This window comes from Hypomesus transpacificus, chromosome 8 (assembly GCF_021917145.1).
Source record: "Hypomesus transpacificus isolate Combined female chromosome 8, fHypTra1, whole genome shotgun sequence".
In the NCBI taxonomy this organism is placed as follows: Eukaryota; Metazoa; Chordata; class Actinopteri; order Osmeriformes; family Osmeridae; genus Hypomesus; species Hypomesus transpacificus.
In genome coordinates this window covers 3,751,200-3,768,843 of record NC_061067.1, presented here as the reverse complement: position 1 = coordinate 3,768,843, position 17,644 = coordinate 3,751,200, and the positions used below count along the sequence as shown (strand labels likewise).

Below are 17,644 nucleotides of genomic sequence, written 5' to 3'. Positions count from 1 at the left end.
GAGTCCTACTGGTTATAGTGAGTCCTACTGGTTATAGTGAGTCTTGATGAACCCCTCTGGTTAGTAACACTAGTTAGTGATACTAGTGTGTTCCACTGGTTGCCCCCCCCCCCCCCCCCCCCCCCCAGGAGCTGGAGTCAGAGCGAGTAAAGCTTCTGGAGGAGGTGACCTCCAACAAGAGGAAGATGCAGGAGCTGGAGGACAACCTGCTGTACCGTCTGACCAGCACCCAGGGCTCTCTGGTGGAGGACCAGAGCCTCATAGACGTGCTGCGGGTCACCAAGACGACCGCCGAGGAGGTAGGGAGGGAGGGCGGGAGGGAGGGAGGGAGGGAGGGAGGGAGGGAGGGAAGGAGGGAGGTTCAAGTAGGCGTGTCTGAACGGTCACACCATCTCCCCAGGTGAGTGAGAAGCTGACGGTTGCCGCGGAGACGGAGGTGAAGATCAACCAGGCCAGGGAGGAGTACCGCCCCGTGGCCACTCGGGGCAGCATCCTCTACTTCCTGATCGTGGAGATGTCCCTGGTCAACCTCATGTACCAGACGTCGCTGCGGCAGTTCCTGGGGATTTTCGACACATCCATGGAACGTTCCGTCACGTCTCAGATCACCTCCAAGCGCATCGGCAACATCATCGAGTTCCTGACCTATCAGGCGTTCCGCTACACTGCGAGGGGGCTGTATGAGGACCACAAGTTCCTGTTCACGCTGCTGCTGGCGCTCAAGATCAACCTGCATGATAGTAACATCTCCCACGCTGAGTTCCAGACCTTCATCAAAGGTGGAGACTTGATCCTCTTTCTGGCCCTGTTTCCTCTAACAGTGTAGGACTGAGAGGGAGGAGCTGATGTCTTTATGACAGGTCGCCAGACAGTCAGAGTATCTGAACCTTTCATCTGCAACATGGAAAATCTGGTTGGTGGTTCAGAGACGCTGCTTGTCACTCATCACACCTCTGAGAGGATCCCCCTGGCTTAGATTGACATGTCAAGTCTCAGCCCCATCCCCCAGCTAGGGAAGTAATCTCACTCCCATCTTAATGGGGGAGGGGTAACTGGACACCCCCTAGTTCAGCTTTCAGCTGCCCTACCGTGCTGTGCTCTGGGGGCTGGAGTCAGGCCTATTCTAGGACAGGAGTTTTCACCTAACTTCTCATCACTCAGCAGTGCTAACGCCATCTCTCCTTCTTCCTCTTCCCCCCTCCTCCCTCTCTCCTCCTCCCTCTCTCCTCCTCCCCCCCTGCTACCAACAGGTGGAGCTGCTCTGGACCTGAACTCAGTGGAGCCCAAGCCCAGACGATGGATCCTGGATCTGACCTGGCTCAACCTGGTCCAGCTCTCCAGCCTGGCTCCCTTCAGCCAGCTACTAGCCCAGGTCACACACACACACACGAATGCTTCTTAGCAGGTTCCTAGCTCATCCCAGCAAGCCTCTGAAGTCTGCCTCTGTTCCAGGTGAGCCACAACGACCGTCCCTGGAGGGCTTGGTTTGACCAGCCTGCGCCCGAGGATGCCCCCCTGCCAGAGGACTATGACACCAACCTGGACACCTTCCGCAAGCTGCTGCTGATCCGGAGCTGGTGCCCTGACCGGACCATCGCCCAGGTGGGATGAGGGGACTGTGTGTGTGGGGCTGGGGGAGGAGGATAGGGGGGAGTCAGGACTGTGTGTGGGGCTGGGGGAGGAGGGAGTCAGGACTGTGTGTGGGGCTGGGGGACAGGGGGGAGTCAGGACTGTGTGTGGGGCTGGGGGAGGGGGGGAGGAGGGGAGGAGGGAGTCAGGACTGTGTGTGAGGCTGGGGGAGGGGGGGAGGAGGGAATCAAGACTGTGTGTGGGGCTGGGGGAGGGGGGGAGGAGGGAGTCAGGACTGTGTGTGAGGCTGGGGGAGGGGGACAGGGGGGAGTCAAGACTGTGTGTGGGGTAGGCTTGGGGTAGTGTCTAAAAACAGCTTGAACACTAAGCTAGAACAGCTGTCAGTATGCATTAACAGAGATTACCAGTCTACTCCTAACTCTGCTCCTCTCTCGCCTAAAAAGATCCTTTCGTCTTGCTGCCCCTCTTAAAATAATGTATTCTCTCGCCCCCTCTGTGTGTGTGTGTGTGTGTGTGTGGCAGGCGCGTCGCTACATCGCTGAGTCCCTGGGGAGTAAGTATGCTGAGGGGGTGGTCCTGGACATGGAGGGCATGTGGGCAGAGAGTGAACCCAGGACGCCCCTGGTCTGCCTGCTCTCCATGGGCTCCGACCCCACTGAGAACATCGAGAGGCTGGCCAAGTCCAAGGTGAGCCTCCTGCTCTGCTCTGCCCTGCCCTGCCCTGCTCTGCCCTGCTCTGCCCTGCTCTGCTCTGCTCTGCTCTGCCCTGCTCTGCCCTGCTCTGCCCTGCTCTGCTCTGAGGGGCCGCCTGCTGACACTGAGGACCATTCATATGTGATAAGATGGATTTCTGTCAGAAGGCAGGCCGGAAAGATGCACGACAATGAAAAGGGTTCACTTTGTTTATTCGACAAGCTCGTATCATGTGACCGTCCTCGGCAGAGTGGTCAGCATGAGTGGGTCAGCTGTCTAGATGATTCTCTGAACACAGACTACAAACTATAAACTTCAATAAACAAAAGTGAAACATGTTTCAAATCATAAATGATCGGAAGAAAAGCCTAATGGCCGGGTGGAACTGAGCAGATGTTTGGACCTCTGTGTTTCCTCCGACCCTCTAGGGGGCGCAGTGCAGACCCATATCCATGGGCCAAGGACAGGAAGTGCATGCTCGCAGGCTATTGGCCCACAGCATGACAGACGGGGGCTGGCTCCTCCTGCAAAACTGCCATCTGGGACTAGACTTTCTGGATGAGCTGCTTGAGACGGTTACCGCGGCGACGGAGGGAGTTCATGAGGGCTTCAGGGTGTGGCTGACCACGGAGCTGCACCCTGGCTTCCCCATCAACCTGCTGCAGTCTGCCATCAAGTTCACCAACGAGCCGCCGCAAGGTACAACCCTGCTTCCTCTCCTTCTCTCTCCTTTTCTCTCCTCTCTTCTCCTCTCCTCTCCTTCTCTCTCCTTTTCTCTCCTCTCCTCTCCTTCTCTCTCCTTTTCTCTCCTCTCTTCTCCTCTCCCCTTCCCTCCTTCTCCCTCCTTTTCTCTCCTCTCTTCTCCTCTTCCCTCCTCTCCTTCTCTCTCCTCTCCCCTCTCTCTTCTCCTCTCCCCTCCCCTCCGTCTCTCTGCTCTCCTCCCTTTAAATCAATCACAAACCCTTCAGTCATTCGACTATGAGATTGTTGTTGTTGTGGTGGTGTAGGTATGAAAGCGGGTCTGAAGAGGACCTATAGCAGTGTGACCCAGGAGCAGCTGGAGATCACCAACCTGCCTCAGTGGAAACCTCTGCTCTACGCTGTGGCCTTCCTGCACACCACCGTCCAGGTACCTCACCTCCACCCTCCCCTTCATCCCCACCCTCAGCCTTACACTCACCCTAACAACTACCCTCCCTCCCTCCTTACCTCCTTCCCTCCTTCCCTCCCTCCTCCCCTCTCGTCTCCTCTCCCTCTCAGGAGCGTCGTAAGTTTGGCCCGCTGGGCTGGAACATCCCATATGAGTTTAACCAAGCAGACTTCACCTCCAGCATGCAGTTCATCCAGAACCACCTGGACGAACTGGACCCTCGACGTGGCGTCAACTGGACCTGTCTTAGATACATGCTGGGAGAGGTCGCTAAGCAAAACACTTTATTTAACTATGACGTATTTATGATTCATTGGTAATTTATTGATTAGTTTATCACTTTGTGCGTCATTTGCATCTACATGCTTACGTTTTGGGGGGAATTAAATTGAGTTGAATTCCATCTTTATTTCATTCAAATTTAATCAGATCTGTTCAAATGTACTTCATCTTTGTTTTCCCAAAGGTCCAGTACGGAGGCCGTGTGACGGATGACCTGGACAAATGTCTCCTGAACACGTTCACACGCGTGTGGTTCAGTGAGAACACGTGTGGGGACAAGTTCTGCTTCTACAAGGGCTACACCATCCCCCGGGCCAAGAGCGTCTCAGAGTACCTGCAGCACATCGAGACCCTGCCTCTGGTCGACTCCCCTGAGGTGGGTGGGGGCTGGAGGGGGTGTTTGATCTGGGTCAGAAGAGCCGCTTTTGGGTCATCCTCGGTTGGGTACATTGCACTGGGTGCCTGAAATCAAGTGCACCCAGAGAGAGCTCCATCACTGAGGCCCAGGTCCTTGTGTCTGACAGGTGTTCGGCCTCCACCCCAATGCTGACATCACCTACCAGACCAACCTGGCCAATGAGACCCTGAGCACCATCATCAACATCCAACCAAAAGACAGCGGGGGCGGGGGCGGGGAGACAAGAGAGGCAACCGTTCAGAGGCTGGCCAATGAGATGCTGGAGAAACTACCACCTGACTATGTACCACATGAGGTAGGAAGAAAACATGATCACAGTGTTAGCAGCTCATGACTAGCAGCTAGCGGCTAGCGGCCCCCATCCTCTTCATCTTGGGCATCATCATCATCATCCACAGTGCTTTCTGCAGCCTCAGAGAGACTTGGTTGGGTTAGAGCTCATAACCATGGTAATAACCATGGTAATATGTGCTGTCCGCTGCAGGTCAAAGGTCAGCTCCACAAGATGGGTCATCTCCAGCCAATGAACATCTTCCTCAGGCAGGAGCTGGACCGCATGCAGCGAATTATCAGCTCTGTGCGGAGCACGCTCACTGACCTCAAACTGGCCATTGACGGTCAGGCTCTTAAAAACTCACGCAAATAAACTCACACACTCACACACACGCTCAGACACGCTCACATCTATACCCTCCTCTCTCCACTCCACTCCAGGAACCATCATCATGTCGGAGGACCTGCGCGACGCCCTGGACAGCATGTACGACGCCCGGGTCCCACGCCTGTGGCTGAGGCTGAGCTGGCAGTCTGCTACCCTGGGCTTCTGGTTCACTGAGCTGCTGGAGAGGAACCAGCAGTTCCAGCCCTGGATCTCTCAGGGGCGGCCGCACCAGTTCTGGCTCACCGGCTTCTTCAACCCTCAGGTGGGGACGAGGGGGGTTGACCAGGGGTCCCACACCTTGTTTCTGGAGAGCCACTGTCCTCCCCTGTCTAATTTAGCACACCTGGTTTCTAATAACTAGCAGGGAGACATGTTGAGTCCCATTAATTACAAGTTGTTGGTAGTTTACAACCTTCAGAAACAGGGTTGTAGAGGGGTAGGGTTATGGATAACCCTTCTCACAGAGTACTGTGTACTGTGTTTAATGCTGTGGTAAGCATAGAGTAGGTAACTGACCACAGTTGACCTTGGTGGCTCCAGGGCTTCCTGACCGCCATGCGCCAGGAGACCACTCGTAGCAACCTGTCCAAGGGCTGGGCCTTGGACACGGTCGTCCTGAACAACGACGTCACCAGGATGATGAGAGAGGATGTCTCCGCCCCTCCGCCAGAAGATGTGGGCGGAGTCTACGTGTACGGCCTCTTCCTGGATGGGGCGGGGTGGGACAAACGCAACGCCAAGCTCACAGAGGCTCCGCCCAAGGTGGGTCACACCTCCCCCCCCCCCCCCCCCCCCCCCCCCCAGCTTGCCCTCATCCAATAACCTCAAAAGTCCTTCTATGTGTATTAGCGTTGTAGTCCAAATCTCATCAAATCAAATGTATTTGTATAGCCCTTTTTACACGCAAGCATGTCACAGAGGGTTTCACATACGCCCATAGAACTGCCCCTCAACCAACCTAAACCCTCAAGTCCAAATCTCATAGCTTCCATCCCTCTAGCAATAAGGTTAGAGTGGTGTGCCCCCTTCCCATAACACTGTAACCCCGGGACTCCCTGCTTCTCCTTAAGGTCCTGTTCACGGCCCTGCCCGTGGTTCATGTGTACGCCGTCAGCACGGTGGCTGCGGACGGGAGAAGGCCGCAAAGCCTGAACCTCTACCCCTGCCCTGTGTACAAGAAGCCCCGCCGCACTGACCTCACCTTCATCTTCACCCTGCAGCTGCGCACCCAGCCCAGCCCAGACCACTGGACACTCAGGGGAGTGGCCCTGCTCTGTGACTGCAAATGAGGCGGGGAGTGGGGCAGGGAAGGAGGGTGGGGGTGTGTGGGTGTGGGTGTGTGTGTGTGTGTGTGTGTGTGTGTGTGTGTGTGTGTGTGTGTGTGTGTGTGGAGGGAGGGAGGTGTGTCAAGGTGTTGAGGTCCAGGGTGTGTGTGTAGGTGGAGGGAGTGTGTGTGTGTGTGGGATGTCAACATGTCCACTAGCAAAGTAGATCTTTTTGGTAGATCTTTTTAATCAACAATAGTGTTCATTATAGAAACAGTATATTTGTGAAGTAAATACATATCATGCAATACTCAACTTGACCCCTAGAAGCAGCAGAGGGGTAGTTCAGTTCACTCTACAAACAGTAACATAAACCCTCTACTTTCATTCTCATACTAATAATGATTTAGTTGATTAGAAGCTGCTATCATGCATAAACACTAATGTACCACACAACTCTGAAGCACTAGGCTGGACTGAGAACAATAAAGTTATATCAGAATCTTCTACTGGCTCTTTATACAGCAAGTCAGTTTATTTTATTGTCTTTAAATAATTCTGCATAAACTTTTAAGGTTTCTTTTACTCTTCATCCGATCTATCTTTTGTACACCTAAATAAGTTAAATTCAACCAATGAATTCAGTTTATTTTTTACATCCAGTCACATTCTTCATTGTTGCATCGGTAAAGTTGATGACTTCACAGAGCTCCCCTGGCAACAGTAACTAACACCCAGACCAGTTCACATACCCTTGACGTTCACAGACATCTCACACCCAACACAAGCAACAGAAGAAACTAAACATAGACAAAATGATGTTGAACATGGTAGAAAACTGACAGTCCCACACGCTCACTGTGATTCCTGTCATTTTATTTGTATTGTTTTGCCTTTCTTATGAGTCCGTTTTGATGTAAACAACAACAAAAACACGAAGTTGACGCTGTGATATTACAGAAGTGTTTCAATTCAACAAACTAATCTTATTGGCTCTCTGTCTGGCCCGTTTCCTCCTATGTCATTTCCTGTTCCACGCCTCCACTCAGAAACCTAAATCCCCTCCTCCCAGTCTCTAATCCATCCCTAAACCCCACCCCCTTATGCACTTGCGTTTACTAACATTAGTAATCTCTTCACTACCTGTGGAATCCTCTGGGAGCAGCAGAACTCGCTCCAGTGCATAGAAGGAAAGGCTTTAGGGGTTGAATTGAGACCCCCCCCTCGTCTCTACATTGTCGCAGCCAGTCCAAGTTAGTTAGTCTAAGATAGCAGACATGTCGCCATGTTGCATGTAGTTTCTCTCCATTGGTTAACAGGGCAGTAGTTCCTCTATGACAGCTGCTTCATGTCGTACATGGGGACCTCCGTCTCCCCCTCTTTGGCCTCGTCTGCTGCCTCTTTGGCCACCTCAGTGTAGGCCTTCTCTGGGCTGCCTTTGCGGCCCTTCGGGGGGGGTACGGGGGCGGCCCCCTCGGCTGCTCCCTCTGCCCCCTCCTGGCCCTCGGCCACTGTCCTCTCTTTCTTCAGGTTGACGTTCTTAGCGATGGACTCCTTGAGCCTCTCGCCCGACTGCTTCAGCCTCTCTCCGGACTGCCGGATTTTCTCTCGGCGTTCCGTGGTGACGATGCGCTCGCCCAGCTTGTTGACCTTGGTGCCCAGGTTCTCCTTGGTCTTGGCCATGTTCTGGCGGGAGAACGTGGCCTTGAAGCTCTCGATGCGGCTCAACCCCACCTTCTTGACCCGTGCGGTGGAAGACTCCGCCTCCTCCACCACCATGTACTCCTCGTCCGACTCGGGCGGGAGCTCGAACTTGTCCGGTTCTATTTCGGCCGGCGCCGCAGCCGCTGCTGCTTCTTTGGGTTCCTTAGGTGGAGTCCCCACGGCTGGTACCTCGTTTTCACCCTAGAAGGAGAGAGGAGAACATGGTGAGAACCTCAGGAAGGCGTGAAAAGGAGGATGGGGAAACAGGGAAGCGTAACATGAATCTAGTGTTGAGGCTCCTGCTGTGCACGTGACAGGGTTTATATACAGCCAACACACCCCAAGGGAGAACCACAGGCAGGCTATCAGGATGCTGAGTGGAAACTAAACATGAAAAACAACTACTGACAAGTATCACTGGCATGCATTGCACCAACGTCCAAACCAGCCTATCAGCTGGTGAATTCCTCACCAGAAAGCTTGTAGTATTTAGTCACAAAGTCATAGCAAATACAATAATTAAATACAATGTTCATGTGCTATTGTCTTAAAACTGTTACTACTTCCTACATGAACGTCCACTACAACGATTGAGTGACAATATAACCACAACTGAAGATGTCTCCAAGAACTGTAAATCATTTTAAGCTTTAAATAGCTGGCCAGAAGTCAGTGAGATATGGATACCTCCTCCAAATATATCCTTCCAAACTCTTGCCAATGTGTGGTCTCAAGCACGTCTTTGATCAAGAACACTTCTTAATCCTAATTTTCCTTTGTGTAGCAGTCATTTGCTCTATAGTGAAATACTCTGAGCTTTTAAATACACTTCTATATGTTATTGGTAAGTGCAGACACCAAGTCCATTGGGGAAACAACAAATGTTTATCATCATGTGCATCTCAGTGTCAGCATCTAACTTATAATAACACACAGGGCCAGGTTATATTTAAAAATGAATACTTTATTTTATGAGATGCACTTTATTTGAGCTGCCACTGCACAATAAATATCTATAGAGCTACCAAAGTGGTGTAAATACATTAAAAACATTTAAATTTAAGTTTACTAAGTTATCAACTTAGACATCAGCACCATGCCAGTTTCACTTCACTGACCAACCTGAGAAGACAGCTAGAAAATATTGTCTTAGCTTGAGTTTTTCATGTTAATCAATTTGTTATATGTTATATCACACATGCAACCAATTTTTCCCTGAGTAATCCCAACAACAATGAATTAATGATGAATGAGCTGCTGAACTGGACAGACTGACACCAAGCCCGACCATGTGACCGTTCCATGAGGTCTATCATATGACGTAAGCAGATGTAATGGTATGTCTTTCTCTGTCTTCTGGTTCCAGAGGGACCTGGACATGCTTCCAGAACGTTCACCACCATTCTCCAGATCACTGGTCCTTTCAAGAGATGTTCAGAAAAAAAACCATGACTTAACAAAAAAAAAATGAGGGTTTAAATGACATTTGTATCCAACTGTAGGAATACAAACATATTATTAGTATCTAACGCTGCCATGAGCTACATTGACTTCTAATTTCACAGAAAAAGTTGAAGTTGAAGAAGTTGAACAGAGAACATCAAGCTAGGATGGAGTCTATAAATACTCTTACACCTGTCTGGGAAGCTCAACCTTAGGCTACACAAGGCTAAACATAGCCTTCTGGCATGCCTGGACTACTTTTACACTGCTAGCACGTAAGAAGCAAACTAGAGCTGAATCTCTCTCTACAGTACATGCAAGCTGGGGACTTTATCCCCAGCCAACCAATATTGTTGTTAGTTAAGCAACAGAATCACATACACTCATGGAATCTTAGTTCATGTATCAACAGGTCAAAGCTTGTGTCTCATGTGGGGGCATAACCAAAGCATGAGCTTTAACTATAGAATCCCCAGCTTTCTAAACTACGTGTCCAAAGCTTACTTAGATACTGTAGTTTTATAAAAGTTACCACATTGTCTCAATTGTATCTCTACTGTCTCAACCCAGTCCTGTACAAGCTTGATCAACCAGTGAGCTAACAAGCTAGTCATGTTGAGAAGCAGCTTGGCAAGCACATCGCAGTCCTATGTTACATGCATCAGAAGCACTATATGACACTATATGATACCTCATATAAATTCTGACATTTTCAAACGTCGACTGTCTCAGCTATCAGCCTCACTCTTTTTTGCCTTGATATCCCAAACCCTTTCTGTCGTCTTACTAACTGAATGTACAATATGGAATGAGCCCCTAATTTTCCTGTCACGAAACCTTAAATTCCAATGTGTTTCCTTTCCTAATACTGATATTACAGCAGAGTTTGACCACAGCCTGTTAAAGCCGCGTATATGATCGTTTTCAGATGGCCATTTTATCCACTCGTGGCACTGAGCTGACCAATCGTGGTTTTTGGAATAATCAGAATTTCAGGTAACAGACATTCTGACACCATCAATACAAATAGGAAATCATGTGCAGATATAAAGCTATCACAGCTCTGTCTGTATGGAAGGGTTATGACTATGTGAGGTTTCTGGTCCCAGTCACAGGTCATCCTGGGCCTATATTAGGAGATGAGGCCTCTGACACACAGGCTCAGAATAACCCAGAACTCTGACAGTCAGATCAGCTGGTGCTCTCATTTATACCGCCCACTGACTGAACCATGCAGGGATGAAACCACACAGCAGAATATCTACAGTGGCCAGCAAGGAACCCACGTAGAGTGGCTTTGTAGCATGGAGAAGAGCTAGTTAGCATGGAGACAAGACAGGAGACATGGAATGCCAGCTCGATATTAAGAATGCAATTCTTAATGCAACTCCTCAATGTCCCAAACGTGTACAAGCAGTCTCAGAGCCACAATGTGCAGTAAACTCCCTATGTCGGCCAGTGGGAGAGAGTTATGCAACTTTACATCACTGAAGATTGTTATGACACCAAACTCAAGAGGTTTGAGGGGGTGTTTGGGTCATGTTCTTAGACCTCTCACGTGATGACAGTAGAAACTGATTTGTGAAAGAGAAAGAGCAGGGTACCAGCCGACGGACCAGCCATGGGCGTTGGTAGATATACAACACTACTGGGGCACAGGCACTTATTCATATCCCTTTTTTTTCTTCCAAGCTTGCTGCGCACAATGAACTACTCGGCTATAGAAACTCCCCTTGCTTAACCCACAATACAACAGTTCAGGGACGCGAGTTTGATATCAGCTTTGGCAGGGACATCAATAGTTAATGCGAGCGCACACATTTCTTGCCTAGTCCGACACCTGGACTTCTGTGTGCGTGCTGCAGTGGCTATTTGGCAAGCTCAGAAGAGTGTGTTAACACGGAATTCTGCGTGCATCGGTTTGTGTTTCCGGTTAAACTGCTTTGATTTTACAAGCGTTGAGTGGGACACTGCGTTCCGGGATTATCAATCTAAATGAATGACTAATAAAGTAAATTGTTAAAACTCAAACTTTAGACTAAGGCACGTTCCCCAGTAAAAAAGGTCTATCGGCGCCCCTGGTACCAGAAGTATGTCAGGTCAGCAATCACACCCTAGTCACGTACAACAGCAGAAGGCTGGGGTTGGTCCTGTACTTGCCATGAACCACAGAATTACATTTTCATGATTGAATAGTTGGATTTATGCAGTTTACAAATAACCCCCATTAACAGCACAGCATGACTCAGTAGTAACACCTGCACGTTCAGATGTTCATGAACCGTACACAGCCACTCTCAAGTCTATGAACAAAAATCTAAGCCCAACAAAACTGAATATTTTGTACAGACAGGTGTGTTCTTGACAGAGAACTCCTGCTTGGCCTCTCTTTTCTTTGACCTCCTCTCTTCTTGGCTTGAAATTAAAATGGCTGCCTGCATCTCCTTCACCTTGTGGTTATTGTGACAGATCTTAACCTAACCTGGGTCACCATCCAAAACATGGGTCTAACCTTCTATAGGACTGTTCTCAACCTGTTCAAATCAATGGGCAAACCTCCTGGAGTGTCAGTAATCTCTTACCTGGTAGATAACCACCCTGAACTTGTTCTTGGCCAGCAGGTCAGCCTGTGTGGCCTCCACCTTCTTCACACGGAGGTTCTGGTTCTCCACCCGGACCCGCACATCCTTGACGTTGCAGCTGACCTTGCGGGTCTTCTCCAGGAGCTTCTCCACGGAGCCGGAGGTGACGGCGTGGTCGGAGCTGAGCTTCACCACGTCTGCCTGGATGCTCTTCACGCTGCTCTCCAGCTCCAGCTGCCGCTCCTCCATGCGGCTCTGACACGCCTGCACGTTGTCGATGATGCCCGCCACGCGCTCCAGCAGCGCTAGGATGCTAGCGGGGTCCTCCACCGCGCCCAGCTTGTCCGCCATGGCAGTAGGGTGGTAGTGGTTGTGGTGGTGGTGGGGAAAGGGCTCCTACCTAAAAGCCAGGGGGAAGCTGGAGGAGGAGAGATCCACAAAGGGAGGGGGTAGGTCTGCACTTGTAGCCTAAGAGAGGGTGCCTGTAGGAAGATGGAACGTCCCAGGGCTGGTGGTGTCTGGTGGGGTCGGAGAGGGAGGGCTGTGGAAGGGCTGGAGCATCGGGGCTGAGGACCCCAGAGAAGAGGAGGACAGGACCTGAACTGGACCAGAGTTACCCTTCAACTGGTGTGCTACACCTGACCCCAACAGACCAACACAGTGACTCCACCTCTCTCTGGGTAGGGGTGAGAGAACGAGCAAGAGAGAGAAGACAGACAGGGGCATCAGACGTGCGTTAGATACGTCTATTAATACTCGGGTGTAAAATGACTCCTGTGCATAGCAGAGAGATGTGTGTATTTGGGAAAGTGGAAACCCCCTTCTCTGGTCTTTCTTTCATCATCTCAATCAGCTCCCCTTCTATCCCGGACCTGCTAAGTGGATAACGCTCTGCCTGTTTCAGAACTTCAGGGGGAAGAACGTTCCGTCCAGTCCGTCTTCTTCTCTATAGGACTCCATAGATTCAGTGGAGACCTTTACATGGCTCATCCAGAGAGCTGGAGTGGAGCGTGTGCAAGGGATGCCACATCCTTTACAGAATTGTACCCCCCCACACCCCCATGTCATATTGATACCAGGTGACTATTGTAGCATTGGAGTGTGCTGACAAACAGAGATCATAAGTCTTATGACCCATTATGGATCTTATTCACTGTAGTGTTTTTCTCTGCCTGCGATCCATGAAGTAATCCACATTTGATACTGGGAGGGATTGATGTCCAGCGCCTGCCTGTGTGATAATGCCTTGTGTGATGGGGAGGGCATGTGCAGGTTATCTTTGGTGCGTCGCGTCACCTGGGCTGCGTTTGATCAAAGAACAGATGCAGGGAGGAGTACCGTCACTGCATTTCTGCTGGGAATATCTGCGGTGGGGCGCTAAGCTGGTAATCAGGGCAGCTCAGGGGAAACTCCCATCCCTGACTCCTCCTCTCGTTATAGTCTGAATGTAACACACCCTATAAGCAGCCTATTCCACTCCTACATCCATAACATAGATACAGATCAGTTACTATACAACTATCAAGGCATTATAATTAAGGAAGTGGGGGAGAAGAGGGAAGGGGGGTGGTGGAGTAAACTCACTCCTGTCTCTTTCCAAAATACCAAGAGGTCAGGCCTTTTGTTGCCTAGCAACCAGCGCAAGTGGATCCTTTTCTTTTCAGGGAAGGGAGGTGTGAGTAAGGGGTCTTGCTGGGCAGGGGAGGAGAGAGGGGCGTGCAAGAGGAAAAGTGGAGCAGGGAGGCAGACGGGGAGGGCAGCTAAGAGGGGAGATGGTCAGACGGGAGGTTGGGGAGGTTCTTCATGGGGGTGTGGGGATGAAGAAGGGGGGTAGTCACAGGGGGGCAGTACAGCTCCTAAACCTACCCCACCAGCTGTTGTCTATGAATACACCCCTAAGCGTGGGCAGTTCTATAATTGCCCCCCCTGTGGTTCTCCTTGCACTTCTCTGCCCCCACGCTTCTCCCAGAAGAGAGCTGCTAGGACTCACTCGCTCTTCCTTCAACTTTCGCAGCGTGACACAGGGTTTAACATCGACTGTGATGTCAACTCCTGGTTCGTTTTAGAAGTCTTTGCATTCCAAAGAGCCAGTTACTCAATCACATGTCTTTCTAGTCAGCTTAAAACGAGACTCAACTGCTCTTGTAACTGACCCTTTTAAGATTTAAGATTCTCTGTCTCCCTCTGCTGTTCTGCCATAACCTCTGGAGCCTGCATTAGCGTTAGGATTATAGATGTTTAGTGCTAAAATGCTGCTTAATTGGTTGAACTGTGGAAGATCCCTTAGGTCATCTACAAAGTGAACAAGCAGCTTTAGTTTAGAAGAATTTAATACTATGTAATACTAACTACTGTACATCACTAAACACAGGTTCACAGTTCATGCAATTAGCAAGATCTACAATAGATTTAGCTTCGTTTAAGACTATTTTTCCAACATGAGGAACAACAACAACATCAACAAGACCAACAATGGGACACTGTAAACAAACAAATTATAAAAACATTTAAATAATTGGCAAGTTAAAAACCCTGGAACGGCATACTAACACATTAACAGAACAAACAACACACGGGAGCCCGCCACATTCATAGAAAAACAGCATTTGGTATTCAGGTGTACAAAAGTAAAGATGAAGTCGATTTAAGAGATATGAGAGAAAAGTGTCCGTGGATAATGCCTGTTCTGTTGGCACAGAGGCTACCGCACAGCGGCACAGAGAGAGAAGACAGGAAGAAAAAAATGGCTGTCCTTTTTCAGCCTGTGGAAAAATAAAAGACTGACGTGTTCTGATGCAGCAATCTTGCAAAAGTGACTGCTGCACTTGTCCAGAGGAGAAATAACAGAATAAGGCCCCAATAAAAACAGAGACAAATTTTAAAAAAAGAGGCACAAAACTATCATTATCAAAATGCAGTTCTCGTTGTACCAAAATGTGTAGGAAAGAAAGACACCAGATGTTACATCATCCTGGAGGAAGTGCCGGAGGGGAAGTGACCTAGGTGTTGCTTCTGTCTCCGCCCCCTTTTGTTCTGGTTACACCGCCTGTTGTGGAAGAATAACACATCAGTTCCCAGTAAACTGAGAGCTAGCTCGAACTATCCTTGTCTATGGGTATCAGGGTGAATATTTTAGCGTCAGCGTTTAGAAGAGTTCCCACACCTGGTGAAGCACATAACCACGGCAACAATGACAGCGATTTGGACGGCTCCTATGATGGCTGCAATAAGGACGTAGTGCAGCTTCTGACCACTAGGGACAACATAGAGGATGTTGAAGTCTTGGATTTCCTCACACTGGAGGCCTCCATAGCCTGGCTCACACCTGGGGGACACACACAGTTAGACACACCCACACAACGCCAGCAGGTGAACAGTCTAACCTACAGTGTAAATGACAGGAATGGAAAACAGGCATGTCATCGTCCAATCATCCAATCTTACCGGCAGGTAGGGAGGTTCTGTATCATCTCACAGTGGCCGTGCTCACAAAACCGGGCGTAATCATCTGAACAGGGGGAGGGACTTCCTCCATACACCTTGTCCTCCTCTGGTCCTGATAGGTCTGTACAGGGAAACAGGAGGCAGTCACAGATGTGGAATTAGAAAAGCTTGGAACTCTCAGTACATCTCCACGGTGACATCATGTCACATGGTACAGATAAAGGGAAAGAGTGTCCAAAGAGAGATAGTGTGTGTGTGTGGGCAATCGCTCCTACCAAAGAGTTCAGGCTTGTTTTTCATCACCTCCTCCTTCTTTCCTTTCTCTGAAAGCAGAAGAAACGTGTTCAAGAGAAATCGTTACATGTGCCTCAGCCTCCATCATCCTGAGTAGACGGCCTCCATCATCCTGAGTTTGACTGAGCTTTTATTGGATCTGATCTGATTTTTCAGTCGTAAGAAGTTGTAGAAACATTAGAGTATGAAACTAAACTTTATCTAAATTTCACGGGTCATATTCTCATTGATTGTGTGTGTGTGTGTGTGTGTGTGTGTGTAACTCCAACAGCACCCGGGGTTAAAACAGCGACACAGTTACATTAACGCTTCATCACATTACTGTACTGTAGCCAGGACCAGCTCAGTCAGTCAGTCACACACACACACCCACACACAGACTCACATTCACACACACTCCTGAGCTACATAACTAGGACCAGTGCAGAGCAAAATCAGTCACACACACATATACACTCGTTGATGTACCCTCATCTCTCCTGGGAAGACCAGCTCAGAGATGTGTGAACGTCCCTGACAGACAGGGATGGTAATGTGTGCATGGAGCACAGCTACCAGGAGAGCAGGGGGGAGGGAGGGAGGGACATGGGAGATAGACAGCCATGCTTGTCTGTAGTGAGTGTATGTGTGGGTATGTGTGTGTGTATTTCAAGACTGCTAGAGCTTACAGCCTGCCTAGTCAGCAGAAAGGTCCCAGCAATGACTCAGTGATGGAGGGTTTTAAGACTAAAACTCTGACTAGTGCTGCTGTTCAAACACACATCAGGACACACACAACACCAGCGTAGCTCTTTGATCGATGGTGATACGGGAGGAGAGACTTTTCAGCCTGGGAACAGTGTTTCTTTATCGGGATCCCCAGCTCAACTGTCAGCTACACTCAGGGCTGACTGAGTCAGACTAACTGCTGATCCACCTGCCTTTATCCTAGCTGTTGGGTTAAAAGCTACTACATAGTTAATGTAGTGGACCTAGTCAGCCAGGCAGATGAATAGTTTATGGGGAGAGACATGGAGTTTCACCTGGATCAGTTCCATTGGGTCAACATGCTGCGGCTGGCTTTTACAGACCCTACAACCCTACTGGCCTGCTTTCTTTCTTTCATTTACCCTTCCCCCTCCCTCCCTCCTCTTATTCTCTCCTCCCTCCCTCCTCTTATGCTCTCCTCCCTCCCTCCCTCCTCTTATGCTCCCCTCCCTCCCTCCTCTTATGTTCTCCTCCCTCCCTCCTCTTATGTTCTCCTCCCTCCCTCCCTCCTCTTATGTTCTCCTCCCTCCATCCCTCCTCTTACAGTGCGTTCACACTGCAGCGACGCGATGCGAGCGACAACATGTTTTCCATTCATTTTCTATGAAGCCAGGCGAATCGCTCGCGTGGTGCATTGTGGGTAGCGACGCGACACGACAGAGTTGAGATTTTCTCAACTTTATGCAAATGAGGAGCGATTTTCGCTAGCGTTGGCCAATTGGAGTGTTTTCTTGTTTCTCGTAACGTAACAACCATGGCAAATATTTCTAGCTTTCAAGGTTTCAAGGTGGAGGAGAAACTAATCGTTTGTGTGGCTGCTTACCCAGTCCTGTAAGATACATACTAGCTGTATTTGTACAGAGATGTTCATTAAAAAAAAACAATGCATGGCGCAAGGTTTGCCGAAGTTGTGGGCTTGTACTTTCAAATTCAGTTTAGTCAAATTACGTAACTTCGTTCTGTGGTAACTAGCTAGCTAGCCCGGCTGGAACTCCCTATCGTATCGACAGATTAGTAGAGACTGAGGAATATAGTAAAACGTTTTTTACACATGTCAACGTGTATGTCTATTAAACAGTTTCGTATGTTGTATACAAGTTGTATTTGATCGATGTTGCAACTACGTAAACCCAAGTCTGCACACTTGGCCATGACAACTACAATAGTGACTTCTACATGTATCTGTTTGAAACGCCCCCGAGCGTGGTGAACTGTGGGAAGGCAAGCGATGGCAAGCGATTCGCGTCGCTGCAGTGTGAACGCACTGTTATGCTCTCCTCCCTCCCTCCCTCCTCTTATGCTCTCCTCCCTCCCTCCCTCCCTCCTCTTATGCTCTCCTCCCTCCCTCCCTCCTCTTATGCTCTCCTCCCT

General features: G+C 49.6%; 3 protein-coding genes across 3 annotated transcripts in view; 1 reads left to right on the top strand and 2 right to left on the bottom strand.

Annotated features, from left to right (window-relative positions):
* Positions 1 to 6,084, top strand: part of LOC124470335 (dynein axonemal heavy chain 5-like) — a 7,288-nt gene extending 1,204 nt beyond the window's left edge. The window contains exons 2-15 of the mRNA XM_047024175.1: positions 129 to 299; positions 401 to 779; positions 1,251 to 1,372; positions 1,453 to 1,602; positions 2,113 to 2,277; positions 2,712 to 2,982; positions 3,291 to 3,412; positions 3,544 to 3,699; positions 3,900 to 4,091; positions 4,240 to 4,428; positions 4,618 to 4,750; positions 4,848 to 5,056; positions 5,335 to 5,556; positions 5,865 to 6,084. Coding sequence (XP_046880131.1) covers positions 129 to 299; positions 401 to 779; positions 1,251 to 1,372; positions 1,453 to 1,602; positions 2,113 to 2,277; positions 2,712 to 2,982; positions 3,291 to 3,412; positions 3,544 to 3,699; positions 3,900 to 4,091; positions 4,240 to 4,428; positions 4,618 to 4,750; positions 4,848 to 5,056; positions 5,335 to 5,556; positions 5,865 to 6,083 — 2,700 coding nt within the window. The 3' untranslated portion in view covers position 6,084. The remainder of the gene's footprint in view (positions 1 to 128; positions 300 to 400; positions 780 to 1,250; positions 1,373 to 1,452; positions 1,603 to 2,112; positions 2,278 to 2,711; positions 2,983 to 3,290; positions 3,413 to 3,543; positions 3,700 to 3,899; positions 4,092 to 4,239; positions 4,429 to 4,617; positions 4,751 to 4,847; positions 5,057 to 5,334; positions 5,557 to 5,864) is intronic.
* Positions 6,085 to 6,880: 796 nt separating this feature from the next.
* On the bottom strand, positions 6,881 to 12,488 carry cavin4b (caveolae associated protein 4b). Its single transcript, XM_047024380.1, has 2 exons — positions 11,789 to 12,488; positions 6,881 to 7,964 (listed from the first exon to the last, which is right to left on the bottom strand). Exons 1-2 carry the CDS (start codon positions 12,137 to 12,139, stop codon positions 7,392 to 7,394), a joined length of 924 nt encoding a protein of 307 aa, XP_046880336.1. The 5' UTR covers positions 12,140 to 12,488; the 3' UTR covers positions 6,881 to 7,391.
* Positions 12,489 to 14,359: 1,871 nt separating this feature from the next.
* LOC124470468 (tomoregulin-1-like) overlaps positions 14,360 to 17,644 on the bottom strand; it is a 7,024-nt gene continuing 3,739 nt past the window's right edge. Inside the window, exons 7-10 of the mRNA XM_047024375.1 lie at positions 15,508 to 15,555; positions 15,233 to 15,353; positions 14,952 to 15,113; positions 14,360 to 14,834 (exon numbers count right to left, since the gene is read on the bottom strand). Of these exons, the coding sequence (XP_046880331.1) occupies positions 14,750 to 14,834; positions 14,952 to 15,113; positions 15,233 to 15,353; positions 15,508 to 15,555 (416 nt within the window). The 3' untranslated portion in view covers positions 14,360 to 14,749. The remainder of the gene's footprint in view (positions 14,835 to 14,951; positions 15,114 to 15,232; positions 15,354 to 15,507; positions 15,556 to 17,644) is intronic.